The sequence below is a fragment of the Telmatherina bonti genome (genome assembly GCF_933228915.1).
Source record: "Telmatherina bonti genome assembly, chromosome: 3".
NCBI lineage: Eukaryota > Metazoa > Chordata > Actinopteri > Atheriniformes > Telmatherinidae > Telmatherina > Telmatherina bonti.
In genome coordinates this window covers 19,944,443-19,970,419 of record NC_136621.1, presented here as the reverse complement: position 1 = coordinate 19,970,419, position 25,977 = coordinate 19,944,443, and the positions used below count along the sequence as shown (strand labels likewise).

At 37.8% G+C, this 25,977-nt stretch overlaps 1 protein-coding gene across 2 annotated transcripts in view; it reads left to right on the top strand.

Moving 5' to 3' along the window:
* The first annotated feature begins 11,455 nt into the window (after positions 1–11,455).
* LOC306774623 (phospholipid-transporting ATPase ABCA1-like) overlaps positions 11,456–25,977 on the top strand; it is a 35,446-nt gene continuing 20,924 nt past the window's right edge. For both annotated transcript variants that reach the window (XM_079264751.1, XM_079264750.1), the window contains exons 1-7: positions 11,456–11,581; positions 15,684–15,778; positions 16,717–16,810; positions 17,682–17,823; positions 17,967–18,085; positions 22,340–22,461; positions 24,313–24,504. In XM_079264751.1, the coding sequence (XP_079120877.1) occupies positions 15,713–15,778; positions 16,717–16,810; positions 17,682–17,823; positions 17,967–18,085; positions 22,340–22,461; positions 24,313–24,504 (735 nt within the window). In that variant the 5' untranslated portion in view covers positions 11,456–11,581; positions 15,684–15,712. The remainder of the gene's footprint in view (positions 11,582–15,683; positions 15,779–16,716; positions 16,811–17,681; positions 17,824–17,966; positions 18,086–22,339; positions 22,462–24,312; positions 24,505–25,977) is intronic.

Below are 25,977 nucleotides of genomic sequence, written 5' to 3'. Positions count from 1 at the left end.
AAAGGCGATGCACTACAGTTTGGCTTTGTAGCCTAATGTGTACCACACATTTGTATTTTTACTACACATTTGTATTTTTACTACCTTGCTCAGTTGAAATGTTATCAGTCATCATAAAAAGCTAAGACAGTCTGCAAGAGTGGCTGAGGCCTCAAAACAACCGCATCATAACCTACAACCCCAAAATGTATTCGAGTTTAGCACAATTATTTTAACTTTATTTTTTCTTCACATAGACATATTTCTCTAATGTGTTGGTTATGCATCGTGTCCACATTTCCGGCAACACGCGAATGACCCACAAGTCGCGACGTTGCAAGAAAGAGGCTGATGATGTATTTACCACTCATCAAGCTGTCTTCTGCCAGATTTTAGAAGAAAAGCTTTGATGATTGATTAAATTCCTGTTGCATTAACCGTTTTATAAGAATAAATAAAGAAAATGCAATAATACGCGCGAGTTTTGCTTCAGTTCATATCGCTTTTTCAAAAGGAGGGCATCAAAACAGTTGAAGTGAGATACACACTAACAGCTTTTTTCCTTTTTTTTTTTTTTTAGGTTCTCGTTTTGTTTACCGAACAGATGTGGCACATTTTTGCAGCAGAGTTAAATATAGGTAATGTGTCCACCATCCCCCTCCATCAGCGCTGGGGTTACTATCGGACAAATCTCTCCTCCTCCTTCATTTTCGATGGCGAGGTTACTATCGGTCAAAATCTTCCATTCTCCCCCTCTTCCTTTCATTATTCCTGCTTGTCTACCATATCTTATGGCAGGAGGATGGTTTTCTGGACTGCAGGCTACAGTAAGAATGTGAAACATGCTGCTTAATTCCTGTTGTATTGCTTCCCACTGGGTTACACTCGGTCAAAGGGAAAACGAGGAGGCTCACACAGCTTTCACCCTATATGAAGGAAACAGGCAGATATTTTTTTGCATTGTGAGTAAAGTCCCCTTTTCAGAATTGTTGTCAGTCAAACAAGTACCTTTCCAGGATAAACTGTGAAGTCTTATTTCTCTAAAGAGATTACAGATTCTCATCAGATTACAGGTCCTTATTGTTTATCCTTTTACGAGTCAAATCTCAGATTTTCTTACTGTAAAAAGACAGGTCTACAGAAAAAGCTATTAGTCACTTATTTGGTGGGATCGCCTGCCTCGACATTGGCTACTGAATTCATACAGACTGCATGGCTGGGTTTGTGGGTTTTATAAGGAATTCCTATTCGCTGCATAAGTGGCCTACTTTAACTTGTAGGCCACTTATGACTGTCAAACTTGTCAGTTTAACAATCAGAAATTTAATTTGTCATATAAGAGATGGTCTCCATGAGATTAAATGAGAAACCAGAAATGGAACACAGATTAAGCACCTCCATCTTGCAGCTGCAGAGTTGCCTGTAATTTAGTGGAGCAACTGCAATGTGTTTGTGCAACCAGGATTTATGGCATCTAGTTTTGTTTGGAAGCCGGTCTGAGACCAGCAGCAGTGTGCTGAAGGAACCTGGAGTTCACATTTCACAAAACACTGAAAGCATAACAGTTCAGGAGAAGATTCATTCATTCATTCATTTTCCGAACCGCTTATTCCAATTCAGGGTTGCAGGGAAGCTGGAGCCTATCCCAGCTGGCTTTGGGCGACAGGCAGGGTACACCCTGGACAGCTCGCCAGTCCATCGCAGGGCCACACAGAGAGACGAACAACCACACTCATGCTCACACTCACACTCACTCCTAGGGGCAATTTAGAGTAACCAATTAACCTATCATGCATGTCTTTGGATGGTGGGAGGAAGCCGGAGTACCCGGAGAGAACCCACGCATACACGGGGAGAACATGCAAACTCCACACAGAAAGGCCACTGACCAAACCAGCCAAGGATCAAACCAGTGACCTTCTTGCTATGAGGCCACAGTGCTAACCACTGCGCCACCGTGCAGCCCCGTCAGGAGAAGATATTAAAGATAAAACTTTCTTTCTTTCTTTCTTTCTTTCTTTCTTTCTTTCACACACAGATCTTCTTTATTCAAGATAACTTCACTCAACTTCATTTTTAAAGCCCTTTAAAACAGCCACTATTGGAACAAAGAGCTGTACATAGTGGACAAAGCAACACAACGTGGGAATCAATAGTGGAAAAAAAAAAACAACACAGTCAAAAACAAAATTACCTATCTTTTTGTTTTTAAATTATTTGTTGGACATAAACTCCATTAGAAAGTCATATTCTTAATCTGGAGGAGGCATTGTTTTGTTTTTTTTTGTCAGCATTGTGGTTAGGGGTAGTCATAGCTGACATGGTTTTCCACAAGTTGCTGACATTTGTTTGTTGAAATGTATACTGGTCTTTAGTACAGAATTCCTTCACTTAGTTACAAGATACTTGAGGATTATCCTTGCATGCTTTCAGTCACTGATGGAGTGGGTAATGACAGTCATGTAAAAACATCTTTAACTTCCTAAAAAACCTATCTTTTAAACCTCTCTGTATTTATATACTGTAGCTTTGTTTCAGCTGTTACATGCTCCTAAGTTATTGAAGTTAAATTTTCAATCTAATTATGATACCAAAAGATTATAGCAGATACTTTATTGACATCTTTAGCTTCTTATAGGCTTCTTTTCCCTTGTGGCTGGATTCAGGGTCAGACCTGGCCAGTTTGTGGCCAGGAGACCACCTGGGAATACCAGGTGCTCTGAGCTTCGGGGAGCACGGTGGCATACTAGATAGCACTGTAGCCTCCCAGCCAAAAGGTCTATGGTTTGGGCCTTGGCTGGGGGAGGCTTGAACAGTGGTCTTTCTGTGCTGAATGTGCATGTTCTTCCTGTGAGTGCAATGATTTTCACTGGGTTCTCTGGCTTCCTCTCTCCATGGAAAGACATACATGTTTGGTCACTTGATCACTCTAAATTCTCTCCAGGAATGAATGTGAGTGTGAGTGGTTTTTTGTCCATTTGATGGCTCTGCATTGGACTAGCGACCTGTCTCTCCCTGCCTCTTGCCTCCATACTTCTGAATGCTACAGACACCCCATCCAAAACCCACTAGTGGCATCAAAAATAAATGGATACTGATGATAATAATAAACCCTCTGACCAAAGGTTTTAAGCAGGTTTCTCCTGTCATATCTGAGAAAGATTTCAAATCTGGCTCCATAGTTCTTGGTAACTCTGAGTGATTATTTTTGTTCTTCTTTATACATAAATGACAAAAGTATCAGAGTACATACAATTTTGGGCAGTGCTATGTCAGAAGCAATGGTAACAAACTGTAAGAAAGAATTGTAGCAAAGAATAGACTGGCCATTCTTACCTCCACGACGCATATCTAATTATTTCTATATTTTACCCCAGTTTGTGCCTATAAATCCTTGTCATTTAGAAGGTACAAATCTGTTTTCTCACTTGTGCAAATTATTGATAGATGTCTAGGAGAGTTACAGATCTTTACAGTATGCTGGCGAGTTGACGGTACTGGCAAACTAGTTTGTAGCTGTGACTGGCAGCTCAGTGAACAGACATAATTCATACAATTAAGACAGAGAAATTAAACAGAGAGATCAACACAGCTATTGGGCACCGTTTGAAATTTTTAACCTCAATTTTTTGTTGGTTTCATTTAACAACGGAAAATGGTATTTTCAACTTTGTATTAACATGTCAAAGCAAAGAAAAAGTACTTTGAAAAGTACTAATAACTCTTTCCACATGGATATAGAAGTGTCATTTCTCTCAACAGCTTCGTCCAATTAAGGGTTGGAGCTGAAGACTATCCCAGCAATCATTGGACAAGGGGCCGAGTTTACCCCAGACAGGTCACAAGTCCATCACAGGGGTAACACAAAGAGACAAACAACCATCCACACTCACTTCTAGGGAAGATTTAGAGTAACCAATTAACCTAACATGCATGTCTTTGGATGGTGGGAGGAAGCCGGAGAACCTAGAGAGAACCCACGCATACACATGGAGAACATGCAAACTCCACACAGGAATGGCCACAGTTCGAGCCTCCACCCAGCTGATGCCTGAACCAGCAACCTTCTTGCTGTGAGGCCACAGTGGCAACCTTTACGCTACCTTGCAGGAGGTGTTTATAATTTTTCTTCAATGCAAAAGTAAAACAAAAAATTTCCATTTTGTCTAAAATGGTTATATGAATATTTGCAACATGTTGTTACTTAACAGCATCTTTATTACTGTCATTGACGCTGCTTCTGGCCTCTGAGGCTGGTTCTCCTTGCGAGTTTTTTACTGTAAAAAGGATGTTTTTCCTCCAGTTTTACTGACTGCTCCCTGAATGTTCAGCACAGACACTGTATTCAAGAGATGAGACAAAGCAATCTATTATTTTCTTGCACTGTTTCACTTTTTACAAATAGACTTTTTAAACATCCAACAAATAGAAAATCTAACCTTTATTTGATCTTTGTTCAAATATACTACTTTCAGCCAGAAGTGTTTCATCTAGCTGTGTGTGCAAAAAAAAAAGTGGTGGAAGTGTAAGTGATGTTTGAGCAAAGCTCCAAATTGTACCAGTGCAAATGCCAATTTCTGGAGTATCCAAAGCAAACCTTGGTCTTTATGTTGTCGCATTATTGCTTCCGCAATTCCAAGAGAATCAAAAGAGCTTTAAGATCTTGAGAGGCTTTTTATTTAATGATCCCAACAGCCTCGAGTGCGTAAGCCAGCTCATGCTGTGCCAGCCATAACAAACCATTGTTCTTCAGCCAGTGGGAATAATGGATCCTGACACTCCACACATAACCACAATGAATGAGTCCTGTAGAACCCTTTACTGGAACAAGACATTTTTGTCAGTTTTCATACAGCTGACTGTTAAACTATATATTTTTTTTCCATTTCAGTGTATTTAAAAGTTGCACATTTTAGGGGTCTAGATTGATTTTTATTTTTCCATAATCAAATGTCCAGGATCAAGACATTTATGGCCTCTAGACAACCCACAAAAGATTATGCTTTTTGCTTTTCTTGTAAACGTTCTTACAAATGCTGTTGTTTATGTAGTTTGTGTATCCTTTTCACTCAGAAAACATGCGGATGAAATATAATATGCTCTCCTTACTCAGCAGTGTGAAACATTTTAACAGTAGAGTACGAGAACTACTCGCTATATCCATAAAGTTACATGTATGAATGCAACTCAGTCACTATGTCATGATTAAATGAGAAGTCACTCGCTACAGTGTGTTGCTGGTAACAGTACCGATGTTACAGCTACTAAACTTTGGCCCACTTCTTCATGAGAAAACTAACAAAAGAAAGAAAAAAGTTGTAGAATACTTTCAGTGTGGGTGATTATCATCCATTTTTATTGATGTTGGCAGTTATGGGGATTCTTTGATGGATTAAGTAACTAATCTCTCTGAATGAGGATCTTGTTTTAGTTTAAGCCCATGCTGTGAGACCTTACTGTACCCCATCCACACAGGGGGGAGAGCACTTACAATTGACCCACTCTGATTATCCTTTCATATATCTTGTTTGAGCTGTCAGTACCTAGATCTTAAAATGCTGTAGAAATAAAAAAGAGGAAGAAATTAAAATGAAAATGCCATGTTTTTGTTTTAATTTTTGTTTTGTTTATTTTTTCTAAAGTCAAGTCATTTGAAATCGACAGGATTGTGATGGGCGTGGACAGATTCTGAGGTTTAGTCAGTCAAGACTAATTAGAGTACACAAGGCCATACACTTTGTGTAAAAGTCGGACTTTGTTTAATTGAAGTAGTGTTTTTTGATTACACACAATAATAATGATAATAATATTTATATTTGCTCTTCCAGTTACAATGCCTGGCATTTTACTGCATAAAAAAGAGAAGGAACCCTGTGGAATCTTATCCAACAGTACATGCAGTCTGAAATGAACAATAATCAAACCGTTAAGCCATCCAACATCCACTGTTTTAAATTCAAACTAATTACAGTCTTCACCAAAGACAGCAGAATGAAAGACAGTAGAGACAGACACCTCTAAATATAAGTGCTGAATGGCCCTTGTGTATTTTGAATATAAAAGCAAGTGACCTGGATCAAGCATCAGTTCTTTTTCTCAAACATTAATAAAGACTGATCATTAAACAAATATGGAGGTGAAACGCCAGCAGGTGAGGCTCAAACAGGCTCATGTTGTGAAGCAGTGTTTGTGATGTGATTCCCAGCTCCTGTCGCCCACATGCCTAAATGTGCAATGGCTCTGACACCGAGGCGAGTGAATGAACAGCTCAGATGTTGTGTGTGTGTATGGTAGAAAATAAGCCAAAAATGTTGAATCACATTAATTGCAACTTGCATTTCTCAGTTCTACGTTTCTACTTGCAAAATAAGCATAACATGCAGCCAGCAAGCAGCACAACCAGCATTGTTCCATTAAATGCATATGTGACCTGTTTTGAATGGCCAGACACTGTTAAAGTATAACACTAGGAGCACTTCTTTGACTTTGTACTCTTTTTCACTCCCTTAACCTTGTTTTTATTGGAACTGAAAACATCCCTTAAAATTTTGCTGACATGCTCCATTTTTATACGATTTAACATTTAGCTCTACTGTGGTTTAATTTACAAGCAGCCTAACACAGAACCCAAACATTAGCTTCAAACAAAAAAATGAAGTCGTCAGAGTTGCTCCTGGCAAGTGAATTGTTGAACCGTAACATGTTCTAGTTACCCAGTAAAAGCAGTTGGTCTTTATTTAATCATAATCAGTGAGCTGAAGTAGGAAATACGTCTCAGCTGAGTGCAACTTGGACTTACATCGGCTAACAGGCAGGCTTTTTCTACCATAGCAAATATTGATTTTTGTGTTATGATTATTTATTGATATTCATGCGTTTTAATTAGAGCGCTAAAGTACTCCAACGTAATAAATAGTTGTCAAATACCCCAGTTGTTAATTCACTTTGTATTGTCCTCAAATTGGTTCTATTTGATTATACGAGGATATACTATACTAGGAGTGGACTGACCTTTCCAGAATGTAGAGATGGACAAAAATGGGGAAAAAAATGGTGATGGATTACAGGAAATGGATGGATGGATGGATCCATCAATCATTACAGGGACATAAGCAAGCTATAATAAAAGACAACATATTATCAGATTTATATGCCATAACGACATGAAAATTTTGCCTTTTGTATATATATATATATATATATACAAAAGGCTAAACAACATTTTCATGTCGTTATGGCATATAAATCTGATAATATGTTGTCTTTTATTATAGCTAGCTTGTCCTCAGCCATATATATACACACATATGTGTGTGTGTATATATATATATATATATATATATATATATATATATATATATATATATATATATATATATATATACACACACGCACTCAAAAGGTATGTATCAATTCCATAATAACACTAGCGGATTATTAAGATTAAGATTATCAAATAAAATCATTCTTTGTAATAAAGGGCATAATGGCCATACTTCAATGTATGCAAACACACATTCTCATTTCAATCAATTACTTTACAGACCCCCACAGCTTGACTCCTCCACTTGCCAAATGCTTGTCAGTTAGGAAAATAATATTTCCAGCTGCACATAGAGAAAATGTGGGGTTGCTTAATTGACATACAGACAAAAATAGGGAAATGTCTTTTATTTATTTATGTTTTGTATGTAAAATATCAAATTGGAGCTCTTAAATAAGAAAACGAAATGAAAATTATTGGTCATATATCAGTGGCATGAAGGAAACAACAGTTCTTGTTAAGAACAAAGATGGCTACCTTTTAATGTTTGGGAATAAAAATATTTTTAAATTTATGTTGTAAAATAAATGAATAATTCTAAATAAATAAATGTTTTAAATAATGTCTCCGATTGAAATGTCCAATCACTTGAAGTAATTCATTATTTCCCTGTAAGATGCGGGGAACTATTATGTTAGTATTAATGAAGCTACGCCAGCTAACTATTTAAACTTTCACATTCCTAGAACTACAGGCAGAGAAGGAGGTGTTGCAGCTATTTTTAAGTCAGAATTTTTAATTAATCCTAAGCACAAAACTAACTATAAATCCTTTGAATTCCTGACATTAAATTTATCTCATCCAAAATGGAATTCAGAGAAACCGCTCCTTTTGGCATTAGTGTATCGCCCACCTGGACCTTACTCCGAGTTTCTGACCGAATTCTCTGATCTCTTGTCTGAGTTAGTGCTGACTACTGATAAGGTCATTGTACTAGGTGATTTTAATATTCATGTTGACGTTGAAAATGATAGTTTAAACATTTCCTTTAGCTCTATTCTAAACTCAATTGGGTTTTCACAAAATGTCAATGGAGCTACTCACTCTCATGGTCACACTCTTGATCTTGTTCTAACATATGGTATTGAGACTGATAAGCTCAAAGTATTTCCTCAAAACCCTGTCTTGTCCGATCACTTCTTGTTAACCTTTGAATTCACTTTATTTGATTACTCACTGACCAAAAATAAATTCTACTATAGTAGATGTTTATCAGACAATAATATTACAAAATTTAAACAATCAATTGAATAAATTTTTTCACATCTACCATGTGTTAGCATGACTGAGAGTCCCCCTTTAAGCCTTACTCCTGCTCAGATTGATCAACATGCTGATACTATAACAGCTTCAATGCGTACAACCTTGGATAATGTTGCTCCCCTAAAGAAGAAGAAATTAGGTAAGATTATGAAGGCTCCCTGGTTTAATTCCCAGCTTCGAGCTCTAAAACAGGCATCAAGGCGTTTGGAAAAAAGATGGCGTTCATCAGGACTAGAGGAGTCTCACTTAACCTGGAAAGAAAGTTTAAGCGTATACAAAAAAGCCTTACGTACGGCAAGAACAGCTTATTATTCATCATTGATAGAGGAAAACAAAAACAACCCTCGGTTTCTTTTCAGCACTGTAGCTAGGCTTACTAGGAGCCGGAGCGCTGTGGAGCCATGTATTCCTTTCTCACTTAGCTGTGATGATTTCATGTATTTTTTCAGGAATAAAATTGACACTATTAGAGATCAAATTCACAATACTCTTCCTTCTACCTATAATGTTGAGCCTGTTGTGGCCTCCGAAGCATCCTTAGAACCAGGATCTGACTTGTGTCTAAATAGTTTCTGTCCTGTCCAACCCTCTGAATTAACTAAAATAATAGCTTCATCTAAACCATCCACCTGTATCTTAGACCCTCTCCCAACGAGCCTCTTTAAGGACATTTTCCCTTTAATTAATACATCACTACTAAATCTTATCAATATGTCTTTAGTGACAGGATATGTACCACAATCATTTAAAACTGCTGTAATCAAGCCTTTACTTAAAAAGCAGTCTCTGGATCCAGAGGTGATAGCAAATTATAGACCTATATCTAACCTCCCGTTTATGTCCAAAATTCTGGAGAAAATAGTTTCAGCTCAGCTACATGCCCACCTGAGCAGAAATAATGTATGCGAGGAGTTTCAGTCAGGATTTAGAGCTCATCATAGTACTGAGACAGCATTGGTGAAAGTTACTAATGACCTTCTTATGGCCTCAGACAAAGGACTTGTGTCCGTACTTATCTTGCTTGATCTTAGTGCTGCATTTGATACAGTCGATCATAACATTCTGTTACAAAGACTAGAACAGGTGATTGGAATTACAGGTACAGCGTTAAGCTGGTTTAAATCATATTTATCTGATAGACTTCAGTTTGTTCATGTAAATGACAAGTCCTCCTCCCAAACTACAGTAAGTCATGGAGTTCCTCAAGGTTCTGTACTTGGACCAATACTCTTCACGCTATATATGCTCCCTTTAGGCAAAATTATTAGACAGCATGGAATAAACTTTCATTGTTATGCAGATGATACTCAACTATACTTATCCTTTAAACCAGATGAAACAAATCAGCCCAATAGGCTACAAAATTGTCTCATAGACATAAAGACTTGGATGTCTAGAAATTTTCTCCTCTTAAACTCAGATAAGACTGAAGTAATTCTCGTTGGATCTGAAAAACTCAGAGCAAATTTTTCCGGTTTTGTAATGAACCTGGATGGCATTACTTTAGCTTCCAGTGCTACAGTGAGAAACCTTGGAGTAATATTTGACCCTGACCTGTCCTTTGGCCCACATATTAAGCAGGTTACTAAAACAGCCTTCTTTCATTTACGTAATATAGCCAAAATTAGGGACATTCTGTCTCGGAGTGATGCAGAAAAACTGGTTCACGCTTTTGTTACTTCGAGACTAGATTACTGTAACTCTCTATTACTGGGCTGTCCTAAATATGCCCTGAAAAGCCTTCAGCTGATCCAGAATTCTGCAGCCAGAGTCCTGACCAGAACCAGCATGAGAGATCATATTTCTCCAGTTTTAGCCTCTCTTCATTGGCTGTCTGTTGAATCTAGAATAGAATTTAAAATCCTTCTCCTTACATATAAAGCCCTCCACAACCAGGCACCACTATATATCAAAGACCTCATTGTTCCTTATATACCAAGTAGAGTACTTCGTTCGCAGACTGCAGGCTTACTTGTGGTTCCTAGAGTCTCAAAGAGCCGAGCAGGAGGCAGAGCCTTTGGTTATCAGGCCCCTCTCTTATGGAATAAGCTCCCAGTTAGTGTTAGGGAAGCAGACACCCTCCCCACCTTTAAGACTAGGCTGAAGACTTATCTTTTTGATAAGTCCTATAGCTAGGGATGGTTAGCATCCCTTAGTTATGCTGCTATAGGTTTAGACTGCTGAGGGACATTTCCTGATACACTGAGCTTCTTTCTTTTTCTCTTTATCTCTTTCTTTTACCCCCCCCCCCCCCCCCCCCCCCCCCCCCCCCCCATAACAGTGTTGCATCATTAACATGTATGTCTCCTGTCTCAGCAGGTCTCCCTGGCCGGGAGTAGCAGTTCCTGTTGTCTGTTGTCTTTCTGTCCTCTTCCCCCCACACAGCAGAGGCAGATGGCTGCCTGTCCTGAGCCGGGTTCTGCCGGAGGTTTCCTTCCTGTTAAAAGGGAGTTTTTTCCTTCCCACTGTTGCCAGTGTGCTTGCTCAGGATGGGAGATTGAGTTGGACTCAACTCAATCTGTTGGTTTCCTTATATAGGCTGTTATGAATTGGCCTTCATTATGTTTTCCCTTCTGTCTGTAAAGCGTCTTGAGATGGCATTGCCGTGATTTGACGCTATATAAATAAAGTTGAATTGAATTGAATTATTAAATTGCAGGCTTCAACATTCTTGAACCTTCCAATAATTGCTAACCAGCACAGCGCTCTAATGGGGCGCTGAGGTGTAGCTGGCCCTTTAAGAAATGTTTTGCCTCCGCACGTGCTTGCCTTATATGGGAGCAGCAACAACCAGTGACCGCTAGTTACCTCTGGTGCTGCTCATCTCTGCTCCGCATTGAGCTGCTCTATAAAAGCCTGGTGGAGGAGAAAAAACAGTTTTGTCAGATACTGAGACAGAGAATCGCAGAGGAGCGCCACGTTAGAGGAGCGCAGTTTATTCACCACTTATAGTTTATTTAGGACAAGTGGATTCAATTTATGAGAAGAAGAGTGGATATACACAGCAGGATCAAGGTTGGTGACATATAAGTTCTCTTTTGACTTTTTGGGGGGATTTGTGAGTTTCTTTCTTGGACAAAGAGATGCCATTATTTTACTTTTTATTACAATAATGTCTTTATTACCCATCATCTGTAGCTGTTTTGTAGTTTAGTGTTATTTTGCTGTGGGAAAACTATTTAACCATTTTGTGTTGTAAGTGTACCGTTTTTTGTGTAATGTTATTGCTCGTTTTTCTTTGTTTCAACGTTGTAAACTTTTTCCAAAAATGCAATGCACCGAATTCATGTAATGTTTTTAAGCCTGTAGCTGTTTCAGTAGAATGACAAGTGACTTTAATGGATTTTTTTATTTTTATTTTGGCGTGTATGTTAATTTATACAGTCTGGATCGAACTAGTCTGAGAAACAGCGACAAGCTCAATATTTTAAGACGTAGCACTTCCGGTGACAAATTCAAATAATAAAAGCCCACTTGTTGCAGTATCTCTATTAATCTAAAATACAAACAGCGCGTGAACTACAAGGGTATCGTATGTTTTTCGCTGTATATTATATTTCCCCATTACCATTAGAGATAAAACCATTTGTAAGGTTTTTCATGCGATTTTGTTTTTTGCGGGTGGCGGAGGAAAGGCCTTTTTAAAGCGCACATAAGCTTATTTTGAAGAATCCTGCGTTAGACAAGTGGTGTTATTTTATCAAATTGACGCTTCCCTTGTTTAGCATCGCTTACTTGAACGACCGACAGTAACCCCAGTTCAAGAGAACAATGAAACATTAGGACAAAAAGTCACGCAATTAATTTTGACAGTCGATCACTGAACATTATTCTCAGTGCAAAACATATTCCTAATATATTTTTGAACGCACCCTTTTTTCATTTTATTTCACTGTTTAGTATTTTGCCCCATTCCTCGAGTAGTCTGCGACGAAAATTATTTTGTTTTTTTCACGTTTGTTTTTGTATGCTTGTTTTTTTTTCTTTTTCTTCTACTTGCTTTCACAGATGCTGCAACGTCAAAACAATGCTCACATTTTGTTTTTAGAAACAGATTAACGGGAAAAACCCATTAATGCAATAAACCAAAACCAAACAAAAAACCAAAACAAAACACATTTTATTGCATGCACGTTTTTTCATATTGGCAAAATTGATCTGCTTCCAATTTAGACCCGTTTTGCATTATTAATTGTCTTTCAAGTGCATGTTTTCCGAAAACAATTAAGACAATGAGGTCGCACGGGGGAAAAAAATCCTGTGTGATATAACACGTGAGCCAGGATTGATGGTAAACAAGTATAAATGAGATTTTTTTTTCTGAATGCGTTTCCCACTAGAGGCGCACTCGCTCTGCACCATTTGTACAGCTCGTCATCAGACCAGCAACCAGCTTTTCTCTGCTTGCGATCCATTTTACAAACGACGTTTGTTTCTTTTTCTTTTTCGTTTATATAATTTTACCAAACCTATCAAATTGATAAATCCCGGAGAGAAAGTCAAGGTATCAGATAGTATACCAGTATAAAGCATATATAGAATGACGATTGTTAAATTCATTGTAAATTAGCCTTTTTAAACACAAAGATCAAAGTAACAAGTTAATTTGGAAAGGAAGATCATAACGTTTTTGGTGGCTTAATGTTTTAAAATAATAATTAGGTGAGAAGAAAAGCAAGATCGTTTAAATGCATGGTAAATATGAAGGTGTGAGTTGCATACTGTAAACACTGCAGTGAGACATGGCAATATATCAGTCCTGTGGTCATTTCTGGCGTTTTGCACCTCCTGAGGTACAGGTATATTCTGTAGCTAGTTTTTAGAGAGAGAAATATGAAAACATGTTGACCACATTGTTACATCTTTTACTGTTGTTGCTAATTTTTTCGCCACTGGAAGACTGTTACAAAATAATCTCCCCGTAGGGAATAATAAAGTGTTTCTGAATCCGAAACATAATGTCCTTGCTGAATAATAAGATCTTCTTTGTAGAATAACTAAAAGGAGCAACTGCATTGTTTTAATGAGGGTCCTGCAACAAGTGCACAGCTGTTTTTCCTTGTCTTATAAAAAGCAGTTCAATGTCTACAGCTGTGCATGTTGCCATTAAATCTTGTGACTCATGGAGAAATGAGCCATACACATATACCGATGATATGCTTCGGTCACTGTCTAAATGTCTGTTGATCTCCTTTTTTTTTTTTTTTTTTTTTTTTTTTTTTTTAAATTATTATATTTGAGTGGATTTAGTTACATGTGGCCATGGAGGATTTGTGTGGTAAATCAAATTTTAAGGCAAATGTTGACAGACAAGGTGGATCAATCTTTGCAGGCCAAATATCAAAATTTTCAAGACAAAAAAAGTCCTTTCTGTGTAGCAGATCTGGATCTGCAGAGACAGGCATATCCATTAGCAAAAAAAAAGCAAAAAAAAAAAAAAAAGCAAGAATGATCAACAGAATTACAGATTTAAAAGAAGACTAAAAGACCAGTGATTCTACATATGAACATTAATCCAACAAAATTCTTCACACTCAATAGCATCAAAATATTTGAAAGTTGTGTTTAATCATAAAAAATCTGGATTAACGGCTTAATTTGGCCAGGATTTTTATGCCAGGTCAAATGATCAGGAGGTACGCTTAAACATTAGTCTGTCCTTGATGCTGCTGCTCTCATTGTGCAATCACTGTTTTTTTCTCTGAAAATTACATTCAGCATAATAAAGAGCGTGGCCTTAATTCTTCCACCGATGAAAACTAAGTTTTCCCTCTAAGCTAATCATCAAACTTGTCATCTTTTTTCTTATTTATTTGTTTTTTTTTATATTCACATGAGCATTCATGTTAGTTTTTTTTTTTTATTCATGTAAGAAGTTTATAATGAAAACATTCAAAGATGAATATTGTGCACAATATCACATCTGTACAGAGAACAGCATGCCTCATGCCAACATTCAGTCTCATTCTTGATTAGTTTAGCCTCATAACTGCTTCATGAATAAGTCTTTACTGTGTTTTTGAATGACCCGATGTCTGCAGTAGGATTACAAATTTAGCTGCTTTTCTCTTGATAACTCATGTTTGATCTGTGGGGTTTCCAGGTTTTGTACTTTTCAGATAACGGATGCCTTGCTGGTCTGATCGGGGCATGTTACATAATGGGACTTTTGAATCCGCAAATAGAATAAACAAATAAGTAGGAAAACCTCCGCAAGTCACTCATTAAGTAAAAGTCATAAAGTTGCTGACTAATCAGTGGGCTGTTTTGTCCCGATTAAACAAAGGCAAAACAAGGTACTACAGTTGGTTTTTTTTTCTTTTTACCATTTACATGAAAATGCCGTTTTGTGTGCTATTCTAAGGCAGCAACTGCGTTAAATTTGCAATGCAAACAGAATCAACAACAACGTTCACCACTTGACAGTTGCCCCCCAAGAGTAGCTTGACCTTTGGACAGATGAGTCAACGAGATGCGGACGTGAATATGTAGGCGTTAGCAGCCTTCTTCAGTCAGCATTTGGTGTCATTTGCTGAGTGTTGCTGTGACTTTAGCTGGTCTGCATTTGAGACACTTTTGTTGAACAGGTGAACTATGATAGTTTGTAATCAGTGGAAATTCTTTATTTCTTGTGATATTCATTGAACTTAGCCACTAATGATTTATTTCAGCATAACTTAGGCAGTCAGGTAATGATTGCTAGGTGTTTTTGTTGGTTTTTTCTTTTTCATGTTTTAGTTTACTTGAAGTTCTGAATCCTAAAAAAGAAGTCCTCTGACTCTACTTTGTGTTTTTTCATTTCCTACTGGGATAAGATCAGGTGATGCTATTGCCAAATTTGGTCCAGTTGCATGTCAGTGGTGGTTGGATGTGGCTTGATGCAGCCACTACCTGTTCTGCTTTCAAATCAACTCTGTTGATGAGAACTGCTATTTCGTCAGCTACAGGTTATTGTGGGTTTTTTTTCCCAGCTAGATGGTAGAGAGTTGGCTTGGTCAGTCTTCAGTTCATTTTTTTATACTAAAGCATATTGTAGACCAAAGCCTTATTTGGTGACTATGTCTCATGTATATGCATGGTGGTTGCTGTCACTGACCTGCTCTTTTTGGGTTTTCAGTGAGGAACGGGGGCTGGGAAGACGGGAACATGGCAGTCTCCACTCAGCTGGGTTTACTGCTGTGGAAGAACTTCACTTACCGAAGGAGACAGACTGTAAGTGAGAGTGCTTATTAAATATTTTTCATACTAAATCCTTATAAATGGTATATTTTATCAATGACATTGTTTTGCAGTATTTTGTGTTGGGTTTTTTTTATTTGTTTTTGTTTTGTTTATTTTTTTAATAAAATGCTGTCCTCAAACCATTCACTCTTTCCTTTTCATATGTAGCATTGATAACAATGCAATGTCCAATGAGCATCTTGAATTTAAAAGTTTTACAATTCATTTACTATGAGTCTATCAAAGATGTGATGTTGACTCATTTATATGTCAGATCTGCATCTTAGTCACTATCTTGTGTTGGTTGATGCCCACATACTCAAACATATGCAAATGAAATTCAGTCTGGAACTATGGGATAGTACTTCTTTATAAGTGGGGACACACTGCATACAATAAAGCCATTTGTCCATCAAGAAGCCACAGCTCTTCAGTGTGGCGGCTGTGGCTGCTTCACTCAGTCCATTTACTTCCAACAAAGGGATACAGTGCATTTTCTAAGGCATGAGCTTTGTTCTTTATCCCCCACACTGCTTGTCTGCCATGCTGTTTCAAGCTGAGACAGAGGCAGCCGAAGCTCAGAGGCCATATGGAGCAGATGGAAAAACCCATAGTCCTTTAAACCACCAGACCTCTTTCTCTCTGTCTCTCCGTATTAACCCATATACCTTACGGAGACTTTGTACAGGCTCATGGTGAAATTACGTTTTACTAAGGAAAACAACCACCAGCCCCGTTTATGCCTACGTCCATGCAAAACGACATTCCTCTTCTAATACACCACAGTTAGTCTGGAGTGAACTTTTTACATTAAAAAGTGAATGGTTAATAAATATATGACTTCTTTAGGATGAATAAGTTAAAGATTGTGTGTGCTCTTTGTCCTAAAAATGCTGGAGTACCTTCAGTAACAATGCCATCTGTTTTAGATCCAGCTGCTGATTGAGATCATCTGGCCCCTGTTCATCTTTTTCATCCTGATATCAGTCCGTATACATTATCCACCTTATGAACAACATGAATGTAAGTTGCTTTTTCTTTGTTACTTTTGACTGCAAATAGATTATTTGCTGTTATTTTTGGTAATTGTGTTGGTTTTCTGACTTTTACTGATGATCCTTAGATACAGAGATTGCTGGTTATTCTTTTGTCCTTATATCTAGTCTTGTTTTAGGTCAAGCATTTGATGTTTAGTTCTTAGAAAGTTCAACATATTAGTCATCCAAGGTTTGTGTTGTTGACACAGGGGGGTCTATTGGATTGGTCAATATTTGTTGGAACTATGTCAATTTGCAAAAGGACCTTCAGTTTCTAGAAATGGGCGTTACAGTGTCGTTCAACATTGCAGCTGGTTGCACAACGTTTGCCACATCACAACCCACTTAAATTGGCACTTGGAAATTCAAAGGGCACCAATCTTAACCAGATTTAAAATATTTAACCACCTGTGTTTTTTTTCTGATTTAGATGTCTTCTGATTTTGTAAGAGTAGAAAAATTATTAGTTTTATGCTCTTGAATGTACAACTTCTTTCTTGGAACAAATGAAATGTCATGAAATTATCTCAAGCTTGAATTGAGTGGATTTGATGAACACCAACACACTTTTCCAATCTCAAACAGAACCTAGTAAACTTAAAGAAGTGTGTTATCTCCCTGACACTCCATTTATCTTATCTTTTTAGTATAATTGCTGGTCATTCTCAGTAAACGGCAGCAGCAGTAATAAAATTCACTCATAACTGTTCAGCCAGTTGTAAAAATAACGTCAGTATTTTTAATGCGTTTGCTGTATTTTCCTGCTAATAATGTGATAAAAATGTCATTATAAACATAAATTTTCTGTTTTTCTGATCTCTACGCTCATCATGACCATTCTATGCTCATTTTTCAAGGTCACTTCCCCAACAAGGCCATGCCCTCAGCTGGTACACTGCCTTGGGTGCAAGGCATCATCTGTAATGCCAACAACCCCTGCTTCCGTAATCCTACCCCTGGAGAAAGCCCTGGTGTGGTGGGAAATTTTAATGATTCCATGTGAGTAAGATTTTCCTCTTATGGATTCATTTATTATTGAAAAGAAGATTCTTTACCAAAAATAAATAAATAAGGTTCGAGCAAAACAAAGTAATGAAAAAAGCGTCTTACTCTGTTTTTCTTATGTCGGCCAACATCATCAGAATTTCACGTTTGTTCAATGATGCTAAGAAGATCCTGCTGTACAGTCAGAACGATAGGAGCTACGAAGGCTACAAAGGACTGCTGAGGGCCCTCAGGAAGCTTCAGAAGAACACTGCTCGTAAGGACACACCTTAAGTTATCTCGCTCTATATTATTTTAAGGGTTCGACTTGACCTACATCCCGGCATACAGTAAATTTTGCATTTCTCCATCATTACGTGCAGCTAGCGGCGGATGGAACGGGTGGAAAACTGTACTCCACCCTGACAATTGTTGTAGACGTAGATTTGGTAATTTGTCTTCCAGGAATGTTGCTGTTTCCTATCCTGTTTAGACAATATAGCTGATAACATACATGCTTGTTAACGTCACCATGAACTTCACAAGCATATTTAAACTTACTTCAAATATTGTTAATATTTATGACCACTTTTTAATTGAAGACAAACAATTGAGAGACTCACTGTCATGACTGCAGATGCTGGGTAGTAGACATATACATTCTTCTATATCAACAACTTGTTGATGGGCTCTACTGTGTGCCGACAGAGAAGATGAGATGGGAGTAATCCTCCTTTTTGACATGACCAAATACGCAAGGACAAATAAGCCAAGAAGAAACAAATACATGTAATGATACTATGCAAACAGTTTGGTATATAAAAAAAATAGGTCAGTCATACAGAGGAAGGCATTTCAGGACAAAGTGCAGGACCATTAAACAGCAGTGATGTAATGATGGACTTTTGTTAATTGCTGTGGTGAAATGAGCGCATCTAAATAAACTGGTTGTTTTGTTTGCTCCATTAGCATCACGTTGTAACAACGTTTCTCAGCTCAGTTACACACTGACAGAAGGACAATGTTTCATTGCAGTTGCTGCAAAAAGTGAAGTAGCATGCTCGTGTCGAGCTGGTACTTCAAAATTAAAATGAAAATAGCGGCGAGACTTGTACTTATATTCTTTTACAAGTTACAACTGAAAAGACGAGAAGCAGGGAGTGAACTTTGTTTATTTCTGGTATATCTCATACATCACATGCACCCTCTGTCCAATCAGAACCCTTCCCAACCCGCCGCTCTAAAGAGGAATTAAGTGAGGACGTGTTTCATGTAAACCTCCTTTCGGAATTAATACTTTCATGTAGGAGAATATGTTAATTCCAAATTATTTAATTCCGAATCCATTTAATTTCATCTTGTAACCGTAGACATTATCAGCTTGATTTCACATATGAGTAGATCGTAACTGTATGCTGAACATCTTGAGTCTGCTGTCACAAATTATGCAACAATGCAGGACAATAAAAGACCTTGTTTTAGCTACCGTCTGCTCTGTTAGCCCAAAGGTACAAGTCATCATGCAATGAGTTCTTCAAAGCCAAGCAAGGTTTGAGAGTAAAGTGAGGGCACACATCAGAGACACTTTGGAAAAAGTCTTATTTTCATGGATCAGTTCTGTAGTGGGATGTGTTATGTCCACTTTGAGCTTGAGTCTTTCCTCATTATCACTAGATCCCAAACAAATTATCCTCCTCTTAACTGAACTGAGCACATCGTTTCTACATCTATTTTGCTTAGTTTCTTTACTTGTATTAACGCTGTTGATGTTAATCTCTGTTGATTTCTCTACGTAGGATGGTTTGATGTTGCTCACACTTCTATTCCTTTTTGTATTTGCCTTTAATCTACAAGAGATAGTTAATCTAAGCAAACAGAGCTGCTGCCACAGCAGGGCGAAGCTTTACAGATAACAGCTTGGATCAAAGAATTGAGGATGAAGCAGCTCACGTGTTGGTTAATAATTCAGTGATTGATGGATCAGTGAATGAGATTTAAAGCGATGAGAAAAGGAAGCTGTGAAGTGTTGGTGGGGAATTTGAGCATTTTGTCATTAGATAACTTAGTAAACTGCTGTTTTTTCATGAGCAGGTGTAATGGACATCTGACTTGTTCTGGCAGAACAAGGCAGGAACCTCACAATGCAGACTGATTAAAGGAAAAAAGAGAAATTTTAGTGTTTGGGAAACTGAGAACTATCTTTAAATTTTTTACAGTATCTTAGGACAGAAGTGCTTCATAAAAGAAAAAAATATAAGGTCCTTTTGCCATTTACTTTCCCCCATTTATCTGTTTGTCTCCATGAAGACTATCATCAGACTGTCAGAGTCTGACCTTTTTAACAAATGTTTGCACCAGTTTGCACAGACTCTGACAAACAGACAAAGATAACAAACATCCGTGACTATGATGATTTCTTATCATTTAAACTCAGCTGTCAGCTTTAAACTGCCTACTTCATCCCTCCGGGTGTAATGAGGAACAAGTGGAATTAATAAAACAGTCTCAAACAAATAGCTCACACACAGTTACACACGCTCAGATTCAAACGCCATTAATCAAAATAGCCTTGAAGTCTCATCATGGAGCGATTGAGTTGTTTTAACTGTGAGAAATCGGTGAAATTTTGTCATCTTTTGTGAAATTGCTTTTTATATTCAGGTATTCATGTTGTTGTCAGACAAGCTGCTGTAGATTTTGGAATTTGTTTTTTTCACAGAAAAGTTTGATCAGGAATCACTGGTTTATGTGACACTGCTACAGGCAGTGCCAGAGCATGTTCAGACTTGCAACTATTAATGAAAGGCTAAACTGGCTCTAACTTAAAAAACAAACAAACAAAAAAAAGCAAAGATAAAAAATTTCTTATATTTTCTTACTTAAAAATGTTTTTATCTTTAATTCACTGGCTGCAGCTGTTGTTATTTCACATCTTCAGCAGCCAGTGAGTTTATAACTCAAGGGAATTAGACCAAGTGTGCGGCTAAAAAGGAAGCACTTATTTAAAAGATAAAAACAGGAAATAAAATGCAAATGGTTCACATGAGCAAGAGGATATTTGGTGTCTAAACAAAAGTCTGCTATTCTTTTGATTTCTGCAAAGTTACACCATCCAGTTTGGTGTGTCCTCAAGGGGCAATGCTGGAGCAACGCTGGGACTTCCAACTGGGACACCGATTAGACATAATTAGTGCTCCCTGGTTGTCAACCATTGAGAATTGAGGTCATATACATCCACACAATGGTTGGCAGAAGCACACAGGTACATATGTGGAGGAGTGTTTGTAATAGTGTGTATCATGCACATTCACACCAGAAAATCTACCAACAGAGCGACATTCTTGTTCAGAGCCATGAAGACGTTAAATCACCGAACGGGGTTAAAAACACGTGTCTTCTGAGCTGACAGAAACACACTGTTCTTTTTCACTTCCTCCCAAGGGGTGTTCAGTTGTACCAGAAGTGTTTCCTGTGTGTGTGTGTGTGTGTGTGTGTGTGTGTGTGTGTGTGTGAGAAAGTTTGAAAGAAAGAGGGTACGTAAAGATTTACTGATGATGAAGTGTACAGCTGAACAACAGATGTGTGATTGTGATAGAGGATATTTCACAAGAAAAACCCAATATTTTGCTGAAGTTATAAGGAGATTAGATTAATATGGAGCAGAATATGACGGAAGGAACCAATTAGAGAACTTCTGTCTTTGCAAAACAGATTCATGTTCATCATAAAGAACAGTAAAAAGATGCATAAATCAGTCCCTTTGAAGGAAAGTTCCATCAGATATCTTCACGCGCTAAAATAAAGAATACATTTACACAAATGCTATGTGCTGCATGAGCTGTTTGATGAATCTCATAGTTTACCAAAGTTTAAGGGCAGGTTTCACAACCAGCCGTCAATGGACAATTTGAAAACTATATATAAATTAATTTAAGTTTGATGACAAATGAAGTGAAGCAGAAGTAGGAGGTAGTATTTGGAGCAAAGTTTAACAACCTGTAGTAAACTCCTTCTGACCATAAAACTCAGCTGATGAGAAGCAGGAACTGTGTGTGCCTGCGTGCGTATGTGTGTTAGTGTCTATAACCACACAGCTGACTGCAGCCAGTTTCAGAAATGCTTTGACTTCTTTGGAATGCTGCAACGTACAAAGAGCTTTCAGAGTGCATGGAAAGCTTTTTTGTGTACGTCCACTTATCAAATATTCAAGCAGCAGATGTGACTTTGGGTCACTTGTTCAGTTGAAGGACTCATGTCATTTGTTGTCGATGTTTCCGAATGAGTTTGACTGAACATTCGGAGTCATCAAGTTTGCTGACCCCCAAGTGTAGCGTTGGTGTTTCTGATTGAGAACGAGGCATAGAAAGCTGGTAACATTTGTTATATTCTCTATTCTGTCTTGGTGAATTTATTCCCCAAAGAGTCCCAAAATAAAAAAAATAAAAAAATCATTGTATATCATCCTGGGATGGAACTGTATTTCTTTTTTAATTTTTTGTCTTATTTGTTATCGTATGTTTTTCTTTTCCAGGTTTCAAGCTAAAAGACTTTTTGCGAGACAACGAGACGCTTTCCCACTTTCTGCACCATAATGCATCTCTTCCTCACCATGCGCTGAAGCACATTGTTGAGGCTGATGTCAATTTAGAGAAGGTAAGGTGCAGCATTACAGCCGTGCGACTTTTTATTACTATGCATTGCAGCAGTAGGGACAATAATAGCAGTATAAAATTACATGCAGCCTCTTTGTTTTGTACTTTTCACACATCCGATAGTCATTTTCACCCCCTGGCCACGTCCGCAGCACTTGTGCATAAATCTAATGACCTTGGCTTCAGAGTCTGTGTTGGACCACAGGATTCTGCTGTAGCACAGCTAAGCTTTTAATACCCAAGAGAAAAAAACACAGCGGATGAGGGGGTGGATGGGTTTAGAGACTACTGGTCAGTGGTCCTATTCCCATCTGTCTTTTTTATGATATATATTAGGTGGATGGGAATAATGTTGCTATTTTTCCTCTCTATTCAGTAGCAGTTTGTCTTTTCTTTCAATATATTTTCCTTTATCACTCATTTTGAATTCCATACATCAATTTCACAGCATTTGTCTTCTTTTATTTGACAAGATGACCTCTTTCCCAACAACCCTCAGCACATGCTAAGTCCCAAACATGCTATTTAACATGTGGAACTTGACCTCCTCTGTTCAAATTCACCATATTTGTATAACCTCATATTGCATGTGGTGGTTTGTTCGGCCAGGTCGACATCAACAACAGCACAGCCCCTCACGTCATCCCTGCTTTGCAGCTCTTAGGCTGGAGTCACATGACTGCTCTTCTCCCTTCCCCCACATTTCTCCTCACGTGCAGACACAGAGGCTCTAAGTCAAAAACACGTTACATCATGTGATTCGGCACAGCTTCCTCCCCCCCCTCCCGTTCTCCCAGACATCAATTGATCACAGAGGCGGGCACCTTGTAGACCATGAACATCATATAAAACATTATCACAGCAGAGGAGTGAAATCTATGGCAGTCTTAAGATCGCTGAGACCTTCAGTTGTATACACAGTGAAAAGTAATGCGGGATTATTTTACAGCCATGAGAAGCTAAAAAACAGCAAACACTTAAGGATGCCTAATTGTCTGACTGATGATAAGAGGTTCCTTAAGCTCCAAACTGACCTTTATAAGCCCTAATGGGTTTTCTGGCGAAAATTGTCAGTTGTTACTCTGTGTGTGTCAGTTTATATGTATGTGTGAGCGTTTGTGTATATATAGAGTGTACAGTTTAATAGAAATTATGTCATAACAAACAACGATCCAGGACATTTAGAGACACACAAGGGAGCTCCCCTGTCTGTCAAACACACACATAAATCTAGACCGTCACAGAATAAAAGCCTCAGTGCAGCCTGCAAATGCTCTCGTGACCCTGAAAAGGACACTTTGTTACAGCTGCTTTTTTTTCTTCCAAACAATGTGTTGCCCTTTTTTTTCATAAAAAATGGAGAATGTTTTAGATAATTGATAATAACCCTAAAAAAACTCAAAAAGCAATAAGCATTTGATTCACATTTGATTCAGGCCAAAAAGTCTCTTCTGAAGATGTGCTGTTGTTTCCTAACTCATTGTTGCTCAATGATGTCTTTCTGACATCATCATCTTCTTGTTTTTTTGGTCAAATGTTAGGAATTCGTCTTGTTTTGGACAGTACAATTCAAACCCAAGTCGAGATCGACCCCCAAGGGAGCGCTGTGTTGAAACATGTTTTGTATTACTCATCACATTTTAATCGCGTTTAGAAAAAAATATCACTTTTATTTTTTTCTTTTCTTTTCTTTTCTTTACTTCTGACTATCTTTTTGTTCTAATTTGTGCTTAGTATTGTTCATATTGCCATACTAACATTTCAACTAAACTTTTTAAAAAGGAGTCTTTTTCTCCTCTCTTTGCTCGTGTCTTTCATAATAATCAGAGTCCTACTTTTTTGCTTTATTTAGGTGCTCACTAAAGGTTTTGGATTCCATCTCAGAGACCTTTGCAACACCACACCACTGGAGGAGTTCGTCCACATCGCTGATCAAAATGTGTCCCATTTGACTCAAGAAATAATCTGCAAATCATCCAACGAATGGCTGGACAAGGCTCAAAGCCACTTCCTCTCCAACCTGGACTTTCTGAAACCCATTCGAGTGAGTCTGATGAGCGAAGTCTTATGATTGTTTGTATTCTTATTTTGAACCCAGTAGAAAACATAAATAAATGAAAAATAACAATCATTCTATCATTAACTGAGATATTTTATTTTGGCAGTCAGTGGATGAGTTGATAGGTAATTGTGATAAAACAATTAAAAAAAAGTCTTTGCTGTCTCAGCAGGGAATCACAGTCAAATCCTAAACTTCACACGTGTTTTTCCTCTCCCCTCTTTTCCGTGTTCAGGGTTGCGTGTCCTGTGCATGTACGTTGCCAAACATTCCTGCCCCTTCCTGTAAAACCTATGATCTAAATATGAGTCAGGTTGTGGAAGGATGGCAAAGGTGAAAAAAACAGCATCAGAGCAGTAAACAAAAGAAGAGATATAAAAACTCCACTCTTTAAATTATAGGAAATTTGAGAGCTATTCTTTTTTTTTTTTTTTTTTTGCTATTAGAGACCACAAATGGTGATGTCTTGTCCCTGAGATTATGATAAGTGGTCTACTGAGGACTTGATTCACCCAAAAGTATACATTGTCCTTAAAAAGAGACCAAATTTGGCAAGAAATTGATGCAATAATGGAAGTTTAGGGGTTTTCTTTTTCCAGTCGTAACTAAGTAGAATATATTGTGCTAATAAGACTTCTTGCATAATTCAGTTTTTTCCGATCTTTGCCCTGCGTGTGTGCATGTTTAACCGGGACAGAGATCATCAGGAACTAAAAAAAACCAAGAGAAAACCAATCAAACTAGGAGAGAAACAGAACTTTTTCTCATTTACTAGAAGGCTGTTTTCTCTTCAGCGACACCTGCGCTTTATCAAATGTCAGACATTCCAGCAGCTGACAACTTAGTGTGACAGATGAGAACACTTGAGTGCACACAGACACACACACACACACACACACACACACACACACACACACACTGCAGCAGTCAGACAGGCAGAAACATAGGTCAAAGGCACGCGGTCAGGACTTCAGGAACATGTTACTCTTTCGTGGCAACTTGTCTCCATCTTTGACCCCAAATTGTTTTCTTCCTTTTCAGCTTCAACTTTTTATTATTATCAGCATATTATCAGCTGATATCTACATGATAATTCATTATCAGAAAATATCTTTTTTACTTTTTCAATGACAAATTTTACACAACATGCACATATTACATGTCAAACTCTTCAGCTCAGTCTCCTCTAACTCAAAATGACAAAATATAGGAAATATCATTTATATTGTTCTAGATATTTTTGTTTGTCTGGCACAACTCGCTCTAAAAATATCTGTGTCGGTTGATATCGGTATCGGAAAGTAAGAGCTGGACAAAATTAATGTATCAGATATTAGCAATACAGCCAAAGTTGAACATTCCTAGTACTAAAACATTCCTAATACTAAAATTAATAGCAGAAAGTTTTTTTTTCTCTGTATTTCTATATCTGTGGTCTTCTAAATCCATCCATAAATT